General features: G+C 31.4%; 1 protein-coding gene across 6 annotated transcripts in view; it reads right to left on the reverse strand.

Moving 5' to 3' along the window:
• Window positions 1-12277, reverse strand: part of LOC106686233 (uncharacterized) — a 111967-nt gene that overhangs the window by 85693 nt on the left and 13997 nt on the right. For 5 of the 6 annotated variants that reach the window (XM_024361664.2, XM_014429418.2, XM_024361666.2 and 2 more), the window contains exons 8-12: window positions 9372-9547; window positions 4354-4412; window positions 3803-4104; window positions 2181-2358; window positions 361-542 (exon numbers count right to left, since the gene is read on the reverse strand). In XM_024361664.2, coding sequence (XP_024217432.1) covers window positions 361-542; window positions 2181-2358; window positions 3803-4104; window positions 4354-4412; window positions 9372-9547 — 897 coding nt within the window. Of the gene's footprint in view, window positions 1-360; window positions 543-2180; window positions 2359-3802; window positions 4105-4353; window positions 4413-9371; window positions 9548-12277 lie in introns of those variants that run through there. The other variant, XM_024361668.2, reaches the window with a different exon arrangement.

The following is a 12277-nucleotide window of genomic DNA, read 5'->3' on the forward strand; positions in this document are numbered from 1 at the left end:
AAAAAAAAAAAGGAATGAAGACAGAATAAGGAATCCTTGAGAATGACCTGAGAGGTCGAAACGTCGGATGTTAAAAAAGAATAAAGTTGAGAGAAAAGAGATCAAAATTGTTTTAAAAAAGAAACTAAACCACTCTCAAACAACTATATTAATAAAAAATAAACAAATAATTTTTTCTTTAATGTTGCTTCAACACATTTCAATTGACCAAACCAAGGAAATTATCCTGATCAAAAGTTTATTGAACAAGCTATAAGCCCAACACAGGATTCAATGTAAAATCAGAGACTGATAAAATGAAATGCTAACTTTATAATATATAATAGTTGGATGATTAAGAAAGTTATAACTTATACATACATTTTATCAGCACCAAACACTTTCAGTTTCATAGTAGAGGAAAAGGCTGTGTCAAGCAATTGGGCGAAATATGCTGTAGCACCAAGCGATAAAATGTGCGTTTGGATAACTGTTCCTTTCTGTATACCACCTTTGTAAAGCTGCTTGACCAATTGAGCCATGGCTAAACAATGATTTCGATCCTTAAGGGAACATTTTCGTAATTAATAAAGATAAAATATTTATTAATAAAAGAAATATCAACTATTTTCATTTAAACAAGTTAAATATAACATATATTTTAAAAAAGTCTGCCTAATCATTTATATTTTCTTTCCTTTTTTTTTTTTTTCTGAAAATTACTTTTTTGTAAATAATCCTTTTTCTGTAAAGGAAAAAAAATCTAGTGCAATGCATGCATCATACAACTTTTATTTACAACAGCAAATTTTTATTTTAGGTTTTTCCAAGGTAAAAATACTAAATATCAACTTTGTTCCTGCCAATAATTCAACATTTAAACAAAAGTTAACGATGACAGGGCATTCGTGAATGTTATCGGAAGGGGTTGGGCAGTCTCGGCTTTTTCCTATTTGAACTCCTCAAATTTTTTTTTCCTTGAACTGTAAATCAAATTCTTTAATATTTCGTATTAATCTATTATTTATTATCACTAAAAATGAGAACTGATTATTATCCTAATAAGCAATAAAATAAGCACTTTAAAGAAACATTTTTTAAAAACATGTCAATTAAGCCCTGTTAGATATTCAATCAACATTTATTATTCTTATTTTCATTATTTATTTCTCAGCGGTCCCAAGAAAGAAATTTCAACACCCCCTCTAGGTTAGAACATGGCGGCAACTCTGGTAGTCACCAGAGGTTGGCAAAAAGGACCACTAGGCCCACTTGCCAGACTAGTGGCACATATATTCATATATTGGCAAGTGAAAGTAAAAAACTGGTTCTTGCATAGGCTCATGCATAGATATCACCTTACATGGTGTTCCATCAAATATGCAATCGTATCATGTATGAGAAAAAATATATAAATCAGTATCAACTTCTAATCTTACATCGGTTAAGAAAATTCAGTCCTCACATAGTGGAAGTGAGAATTTCCACCCAATTCTTCAGCGAAACTGATTAAAGCGGGTGCATGATCCAAATCATGTAGATTTTTAAGCGGTGTTTTAGTTACAAGGTAAACCAAAATGTATTACAGGCATATCTAGAATATCAGGTTTGAAGAATAACTGGTTGGGTCAGAATGTTGGAACATGAGAAGTATATACTTCTAGTCCAAGCTTGTTTGTTATAACTTCTAGCCACTTGCCAATTGTCATTCTACTGCCTGCCTCAGAGGTTGTGCTTACTATTTAAGTCACCATTTGAAATTGTAGATGAACCAGTAAAAATGTTTTTGAAAGCTTGATCTAATATAGGAATCCTTTGGTCTAATACTTAAACTGATACAATGCTAAATATGTATTCAAACAAAAAAGATAGGAAATAGAAACTGCTTTCAAATTTTTACATTCACAACAAGCCAATCGACAGTGTTATATATCAAATTTCATGAGGATTGCTACCTCACCTGATTAAATAATATAAATAAAAATTTGCCTCAGGACATAGGTAGTTGTAAATAAAGTGGCTATCTATGAATTTTGATAGTTCACCCAACTACCAAAACACTCTTATTTCGACTTTTTAAACTCTTTTTAGAAATAATCTAGTTAATATTGACTTTAATATCATGCACTTCATGATTTAAAAAGCCAATTCCGTCAAAAATAAAAATTTAATTTTAACGAAACATATATAAATGATAATACCGTTGGAATGAACACATGGTTACGGTAATAATATGTTTGGACAAAATCAGAATAGTTAGGAACTCCCAATTCATAAAAATAAGGTAAGTCTGTTATCTCATTATAAGTCAATCCACTACTTGTTCGGGTACCAGCTCTTTTAAATCCAGCCTCCTCAAGAAGTCCCTCTGGCCAAACACTGTAACATAAATTGAAAGTGAATAAAATTCAAATATATCAATCTTGGATTAGAGCAATAAAGTAATGAACTAGTAATCTTTTGATATTAGCTAATGAAATATACAGCTTTTTACTAGTTAATTTTCTGAAATATATAAAATTGCAAAAAAGTAAATTTTATAACAATATATTTATAATTATAAATTAGTTGTTGTTTTATTATATGAACAAAAGGAAAATCAAATTTCCTGTGTACAGTAGTTCCTGAGTACCCAATCCAAAAAGTTAAGTTGTTTGGTATAGCAAAAAAATCACTAACAATCCATGAAAGATCAAGAGGATTGTTAGGGTACTCCATAATTTGTAGGTGTAAGTACTGTTTTTAGATCAATGGTTGTGCATGGTGATATCTTCGCTGAGGGGTAAGAGACTCTGTAGAGGCTAGGTGTGTCCCAGGAGGGCTCCTAAACCCTCCGGATTGATTAACTGCTTATTTAACTGAACAAATAATTATCTCAAACAGCCAAATTCAAACCTTGGTCTGGGCAATATTAAAAAAGAGGAAAATCAAAAATGATAAAATAAATAATTTATTAAAAATTCACATTATTCCTTAATCCTGATAAAGTGTATCGTTTATTGTTATACAATCATCATATATGTTTTAATAACTTTACATTAACAAGAAAATACATTATTTTATTACATCTACTACAGTGTATATTAATATCAGATTTGCAAAGGCTGTTGAAATATCATGAGGTCCTTACTTTGCTTAACCTTCAGCTCAACTAGAAAGTAGAAGACCCATAGAATCTTAATAGACCCATAAAATCTTTCTCTTACATTTTAGTATTTACAATTAATCTTTTGTTAATGTTTTAACGAGTACGTTAACTTCAGTAAAAAATATGCCATATTGAATGCATGATTTGATATATAAAATAGAAAAATAATTGCAGAAGTGTCTGGCTGGCCTGTTTAACATTACAGGCTAATTTAATGACTTTAGAAAGGACACGAAGATGTGAACTATTTTCAGGATGTTGTAGCAAAGTTAGCTTACACAGACATGTATGCTCTGAAATGCATTCAATAAAAACATAATTTGTGAGCAAGCTATGATCTTTCATTCTCTTCCCATGTATTTACTATGAAGTTATTTAATTCAATCTACCTGGAATTAAAAATAATAGAACTAACATTTTTCAAATTAAGTTTTAGTTTATTATATAAATTTCTTTATATTTGCGATGAGTTATATTCTAATGTCATAACATTAGAATCCTTCTTACCCTATTTAAAGTGCATAAGTATGTTAAAACCAAATGAAGGAACTATATAGCAATACTATAAATTTTTTTTTATCACATTCTTAACGAACTAATGTTAAACTTTTATATAATTCACATTTAAGAATTAGTGAGAAATATTCGTAAGTGAATAATATTGTGATAACTTACTCCACATAAGATTTATTTATCCATATATCAAATATCATCGGAAATTCAATTTTAATTTGCATAGGTACCATGGGAGGTAATAAATTATGAACAGAAGAAACACCCATATCACTAAGTCTGTCATGAACCTGCTCAAAGTAATGCACCTTGTCTTGTTCAACCTGCATATACACTACTTTCAAACCAATATTTTTGTACTCCATTCTGAGAGATGCATCCATTTCATTTTCTAGACTCAGTCCATTACCTCGGCATAAAATATCAAATAATGCAATAAAAACAATGTTCTCATCCTTTGAATCCTAGAAATCAAAGTTATTGAAACCATTAAAGAAACTTAAAGTTTTAAGATGTATAACAAGAATATTTTTTTTTTAAGATCAAAAAATAAAGAATATAATTTCTAATTTATTTGGCACACATTCCAGTCACATATTACTATAAACCTTAATAAGATTATACTAAATTGCATTTGAGTAATAAAGTGAAGAGAAACTAATCTATTACTACTGAAGAAGAAAGATGAGAAAATATAAAAATGTTTTACTCACCTCTGGAAATCGTTGAAAATATTCTCCAACTGCTAACAAATCTTTTAGAAGTGGTTTATCTGTATAAAAATATGTTTCCAATAAAACATTTTTCTTTAAAAAAGTTAATAATACTTGCTATGATTTGAAACAATTTTTTCCATGTATTTTAATAAATAAGCTGCTGCCAATCATGCAATTAAATATAATGATTTGTTTGAGTTTATAAGAAATAGTAGTCAGATAGCTTAACATTTATAAAAATGAAATGAGACACAAGCAAGTTATTAAAAATTTGATTGATTTACTAAATAACAAAGATATTAACTAACAGGGGGTGAAAACAGAAAAAGCAAGAGCTATAAGACAATAAGTATCATATTATGGTTCAATAATACAAGTATACAAAGCACAAGAACTAATACTTCTTGTGACTATTATATATTAGATATGGGCATGATATTATGATTATAAAGGTATTTAGACAGTATTGTCTATTATTATTATTACACTGAGGGTCGGGAATCCCTTCCTCACTTCGACCCAATTGGATCTTTTGTGAGTTACCCCTCTTTCCACTAGAGATCCCATATGAATTCTATGCTTCTTATGAAGTTCAATAATTCTTTTGGGTTTATTATGGAATCCTCCACCAGCATCATCTTCTTAAGATGATATTTTAAGGGGCAGTAGCCCATGAGGAGTCCTGTTATCGTCCTCAGTTCATTTCTAGTAAGGTTAAGGTAAAATTTTGCCTTTTCCTGATATTTTAATGAAGGTCTTGGATTGTTTCATACCTGGTTTCAGCGTCCAGTATGTTTCCTTCTCTTTTTGTTCCCAGGAGTTCACCACATTCCTGATTGCACTTCCAGATATGCTGCAATATGGCTCAGGGCCAATTAGCATCATTTCTGATCCCTTCCTAGCTAGGGTATCTGCCATCTTCAGGCAATCTTCAATCCCCTTATGTCCTAGGGTCCACATCAAGGTCAGTTTATTGCCTCTGGCTAATTCCTTTAGTCTCTCTAGGCAATACCAGACTAGCCCTGATTTTATAGTATAGGACATTATTGCCTTTAAAGCAGCCTGGCTGTCTGATATTATATAAATCCTTTTTCCTTTTGGATTGTTTTTAATGTTTTCTAAACAGTATTCTCTAAGCAAACGAAATTGAAACAAGTATAAATTATATTTTTCATCTGTCATAATTTATTATGAAGAAATACCCTTTTCCAGAAATCAAAGTAAGATAAAATATTTAGTTAATGTGCTGCAAACACATCATCTTGAAAAATATCACTAAAAAAGGAAGCTATATTAATGGGGGGTTACCGGAAAAAACCAAGAAGTAGGAACAAGAAGTGATCCAATGAGCTAAATATTAATACACATCAAAATAAAAATAAAATAAATATCACAAAACTGTATGACGATGAAGATATTGGACAATGACATGTAATATAGATAAGCTATAAGAAGACAACACAATTTTTGTGCACCTCAGTACTGCCGTTATACATCATTCTTATGGAAGATTATTGATTGACCGTGTGTATAGATGAATGGAATATGGTCCGGGTGCGGTAAAAAAAAACTCAAATAGTAAATAATTATACTATTTTATTGAGCCAACGTTTCGCCCCACGTTGCAGGGCTTCGTCAGGGCTAAAAAAGATACAAACACTATAGTTACAAAAAGGAAAAACATAAATTGAAAATAACAGGGGTATAAAATGGAAAGTAAGATATAATAAGAAAAATTAAAGGTTGTAAATAGTAAATGAAAAGGGTAATAGTAACAGATAGATAAGAGAAGAAATATTAAAGATTTAATATATATCCACCTATATATTCATTCATCTATACACACGGTCAAACAATAATCTTCCATAAGAATGATGTATGACGGCAGTACTGAGGTGCACAAAAATTGTGTTGCCTTCTTATAGCTTATCTATATCTTTTTTAGCCCTGACGAAGCCCTGCAACGTGGGGCGAAACGTTGGCTCCATAAAATAGTATAATTATTTACTATTTGAGTTTTTTTTTACCGCATCCGGACCATATTCCATTCATCATTCTTATGTATTTTCTTTTTTTTTTTTTTTTGATTATTTATGTTCTTGAAATTAATTCTATTCAAAGTTTTTATTCCTCTCATCAACAGAGTGAGTTACGGCCAACACGAAGGAAAAATTGTACCACAAAAATGATTCCATCCCGGGCCTCAAATATAAATCTGACCCGGGTTTCACAACAAATTCGCCCAAGGTCCAAGAATTCTATTCATCCTATGCCTCAAAAATAAATCAATTCCCGGTCCCAAAAAGAAATATGTCATGGTCCCCAAAAGGTATGCCTATGCCTTAAACTTCAATATCTAAGGAAAAATAATAACTTGTTAGTAACAGAAAAGGTGTCTAATGATTAGTAGGACTAAAACAATAGTTGGAGTAGTGCGGTACCGCACAACCACTTTACATATAACCTAAAGCCATTTCACCTGAAAAATCCGATCACCGACAATTACCCATTAAAATTTAATTTAATTCCCACCCCCTCCCCTAGAATTGAAAAAAAAAACTAATAAAACACTGCGATAATTATATATAATTTTCCTAAAATTTTGGTTTCATTATCCTTTTTCGCGCTGAAATGTCTCAACCTGATTGACTATGGTTTGATCCTGAGCACGCCCTTGCACTTGTAGAAGGGACGATTGCCCCGAAACGTGATTTATTAATGGTTTCTAAATAAAGGAGGTTAATTCCACTACATCCAACTAAACATAGTTCGCCTTTTTTATGTTTAAGAGTGAATGGGATTCGGACTACTACAACATTTACTAGACAAACGGTCTAAACTTCCAATCCATTACAAAAAACTGGCCTACAAGACTATTATAAGGCCTATCTGGACATGCGGAGTTGAGCTTTGGGGCTCCACTAAACCATCGAATTCCTCTCAAATCCTATTCTTACAGTCCGAGATCCTTCGTAAAATCCTTAATGCTCCTTACTTTGTTACAAATCAAGTCATCTATCAGAACCTCAATATCCCAAGTTGCTGATTTGGCCAGAACCAGATACCAATCCTACCATAATAAACTTCCCAACCACCCAAACCCACTCGTTTCTAATCAGGCTTCTCCTTCATTACCTATTAATCCTCCTAGACGTCTAAAAAGAAGATGGCCTCGAGATCTTCTCTACTAGAAATTTTATTGGAGTTCTATCAAAGGGTGGATTCTCCGAATGTTTGTATCATGCCATATCACTTACAGCAAATTTACTTGATGTATATATTTTTATGCAGTTGTAAATATCAATAAATGAGTTATTAAAACAATAAAAAAGAGTTAATAGTGCAGAAGATTCAACGATGCTAGATAAAAAAAAAATCTTTTCAGAATTCTATTCCCCATAAGACTCAGCCACCTTGAGATTGATGGACCGCGCGAGGATACATGAATGTCTTTCACAAAGATGACGCCTCAATAAAAGTAAACAATTGTTTGCGACTTTTACTGATTGAACGAACCCTTCGTGACGCGTTTGAGCAGCAATCATGTTAATTAATAGGAAACATACGTAATTCCCTTAAATTAATTTTTCCTACCAATTCATTTGATAATGTAGGCTTTCCACAAGCTGATTAGAGTTAAACGAAAACTCATTGATGAATTCACCTCTTCAACACCCGACTAGTCCTCTGAGTATACCACTTTGCATGTAATCAGTTTCATGTGCTTTTGGTACTAGACAAAAGCTTTGGAACGATTTTAGCACACACGTTCTACATTTCTAATTATTCTTTTAAAATTTCATGAACGATTGTTTTTCCCAATGAAAGCTGTTTTGTTTCTTGGATCTGTTTATATGAACATTCCGGATGGACAAAGTATAGCTTCCAATTATAAAATTAAGAAGTGTTGTGAGAAATGTAACTCTTATATGTACAAATTAGTGTAAATAATCAATCATAAATATTACATTGAAAATGTATGACTAAGAAATATCTTGGGTTTTTTAATACTCTAATTTTTAAAAGTATAATATCTTTTTTATTTTATATAAAAACTAATAATTCCTAATTCCCTTGAATACATTTTTCCTGCAATAGTGGAAAGTTATCGACATGTTTGATAATTTTGGCTTTCCACAAGCTAATAAGCGTAGATTTGATAATTCAAATCAGCAGCTAAACTCAATCATTTATTTTTTCAAAAGAAATTGAGCCGAAGTTAGAATAACTATGATCAATCAAAACTCTGGATATACCATATATTATTAATTTATAAATAATTAAATGAAAAAATTTAATATATTGTTCATTAATTGAAGTGCTATTTAGACCTCTCTAAAGATAAATAAGCAATATATCTCCTAAAAACAAAGTACATTTGGACAAACGATTAACCTGTAATCCTCACACCAGACTGAAAAGACAGGAAACTGCACGTCGATTTCGACTATTACAACACTTACAAGACAAACGGTCTAAACTTCCAACACATTACAGAAGACTGATCTACATGACTGTAATAAGGCCAATCTGGACATATGGAGTTGAGCTTTGGAGCTCCACTAAACCTTCGAATTCCTCTCGTATTCAATCCTTACAATCCAAAATCCTTCGTAAAATCCTCAATGCTCCTTACTTTGTCACAAATAAAATCATACATAATGTACCTTAATGTTCCCTATGTAACCGATCTAGCCCGAACCAGATATCATTCCTTCCATTATAAACTCTCTAACCACTCAAACCCCCTAGTTTCTAATCTTGCATTCTTTTCCATTCCTGACAATCCTCCGAGGCGCCTGAAAAGAAGATGGCTACGTGACCAGCTAATGTAAAATGTCATTAGAGTGCTACAAATGGGTAGTTTCTCTACACGCCTGTAACACTCGAAGTTAACTTAGATCAAATTTACTAAATGTATTATAATGTACAGTTGTAAATACCAATAAATAAATATTAAATAAAAAACAAAGTATGCAGCATTAAATTTTCATACTATTTTATATTATACTTACATTTAAAAATTAAGAAAATCAAATGCAGTGTGTTCGTGACGGTGTAAGGATTTTTTTTGTACAAGCCTTTCACATTATACGTGGCTAAAGCTTTTGTTGCGTCAAGTAGCTCGTGAGGGTTCCAAAACACATTGAAATCATCCAAGGGATCGCTTGGGTTAGCGAGTGGCTTTATCCTACCACAGGAAAAAATGGAAATTTTAATTTTACTTTATAATTTTCAGGTTAAATTTAATTTCTGCTATACGAGGTTTTCCATAAATTTCATATTAAAAAGACAAAAAAATAATACACTTAATGAGGTAATTCAATATTGTCCCTCTGAGACAAAATACAATTGAAAGGCCTCCTTTTCCACTCCTCGAAGTCCATTAATTTTGGATTCTACAGTTGCACCGTCGTTTCTGTTTTAATGGTTTCCACGTTACCGAAATACCAATCCTGATGAACCATCCTCTATTTGAGAAACTAGAAAAAGTCACACGGTATCAAATCAGGTGAATAAGGTGGAATTTACCGTCACGGTAGTTGAAGGAGGGTAATGTTGTGTAAGGCCATTGTATTGAAGGAGGATCCAACGGTGCCCCTCAGGCAGCGATACTCTCCAGTTGGAGAAAAAAAGTCAGTTATCTCACCCCAACTTTTGATTACTTAATTGAAAACTAGGTATAATTACTAGTCAAAATTGATGAGTCTGCCAAGTATAGGTAGGGTGAATAAAAATGGCGGCTGTTTCAAAACGTTAAAAATAATTATTTTTTTATTCGGAGCTCTATATCTTCATTTATTTTGAGAGTTTGCAGACATATGTGCGTCTTATGGATCTAGAGATATATTTTTTTCAAAAAGCCTACATTTTATACGAACAACTAGAAATTAACATTTTGTGAATTTATTTTGTCAAATATCATAAAGACTACTACTCCTACAAAGATAAACGTTATGAACTATCTTATAGAAAATTTAATTAGCTTTAAACTACATAATCTTAAAAAGTACCGACAACAATAGAAAATCTAAAAGAACATTATTCAAAGAAGAGTAAATTTGCCGAAATATTAGTCCTAATAGAGCTATTTACGTCCAATAGTTCTCGAGATATAGCCTTTTAAAAAGCAACGTTTCATAAAAATATACTGAAATTTCAGTATTTAGTGAATCCATTTTGAGAAATCTATATCTCAATAACCATTCGACGTACAAATGTCTATTAGCACTCAAATTAAAGCTACTTTAATGTGCTATAAAGTAGTTTATAACCTTTACCTTCGTAGGAGTAGTAGTTTTCATGATATTTGCTAAAATAAATTGATTTCTAGTTGTTCGGACAACAGGTTTGATATATGAAAAACTTTATTTCAGAAACCATTGGACGTACAGATGCCTGCCAGCACTCAAATCAAAGCTAGGAAAATTTACTATACAATAATAAATAACGTTTATCTTTGTAGGAGTAGTAGTTTTTATGATATTTGATAATATATACTCACAAAATGTTAATTTCTATTTGTTCATATAAAATCTTGGATTTTGGAAAGTATATATCTCTAGAGCCATAAGACACACATATGTCTGCCAGCCCTCAAAATGAAGAAAATTTAACTTACTATAAAGTAGTTTATGACACTTATTTTCGTAGAGGTAGTAGTTTTTATGATATTCACATATGAATATAAATTTAGCAAATGAAAATTTGCCCGAACAACTATAAATTAATTTATTTTAGTAAATATCATGAAAACTACTATTCCTACGAAGGTAAAGGTCATAAACCTCTTTATAGTACATTAAACTAGCTTTAATTTGATTGATAATAGACATCTGTACGTCACATAGTTCCTGAGGTATAGATTCCTCAAAATAAATTAACTTAAACTTCAGTACATTTTTACAAAATTTTGCTTTTTAAAAGGCTATATCTCGAGAACTATTAGACGTAAATAGCTCTATTAGAGCTAACATCTTAGCAAATTTACTCTTATTTAAATAATGTTCTTTTAGACTTTCTAGTGTTGTTTGTAGTTTTTAAGATATAGAGCTCCGAATGAAAAATTAATTTTTCTATAAGGTTTTGAAACAGCCGCCATTTTTTATTCCCCCTACCTTAACTTGTCAGACTCATCACCGGCTCTTGTACTGTAACGTTCTTGTCCCTTCCAGGACTAAGAAGAATTTCCCGGACCCTTGTCGACCTAAAACAGTGCAAAGAAAATTTTAGAATGCATTGTCTATTTACTGTTTTAATTTTTTTTTCCTTTTTCTTTTGCACCCATTTTAGGAACCACAACCCTCTGGCCATATTCGAAGCCGGGCAACATGAGCTCTGAACGTCCAAGACGAAGCAGCCATTAACAGTCTTCACGGATTTCTCTGAGCAATGCGGCTAGCATCGAAAATATATAATAAACAGCACTTCCTTGAAATTTGGCCAAAATGTTATTGATTAATTTACTCTTGGTTTAAACGAAAAATTCATGACTCAATTCAATACTCAACTTATCCTATTAGTATAGCACTGCGTACTTTTGGTACTAGACAAAAGCTTCGGAAAGACTTTGGCACAAATGTTCTACATTTCTAATTATTCTTTAAAAATTCCATGAACGATTATCTTGCCTAATGAATGTTTCTAGGGACTGTTTATATGAACACTTCAGACAGATCAAATATAGCATTAAAAAAATAAGACGCGTTTTAAAACATGTAGTTCTTGTATGTTCAAAGTAGTAAAAATTACCAATCATAAGTATTACATGGAAAATGCTTAATTAAAAAATATTTTAGATATATATAATTTTCGAATTCCTCTCGTATTCAATCCTTACAATCCAAAATCCTTCGTAAAATCCTCAATGCTCCTTACTTTGTCACAAATAAAATCATACATAATGTACCTTAATGTTCCC

Source organism: Halyomorpha halys, unplaced genomic scaffold (genome assembly GCF_000696795.3).
Source record: "Halyomorpha halys isolate HHAL.00 unplaced genomic scaffold, Hhal_1.1 Scaffold799.1, whole genome shotgun sequence".
In the NCBI taxonomy this organism is placed as follows: domain Eukaryota; kingdom Metazoa; phylum Arthropoda; class Insecta; order Hemiptera; family Pentatomidae; genus Halyomorpha; species Halyomorpha halys.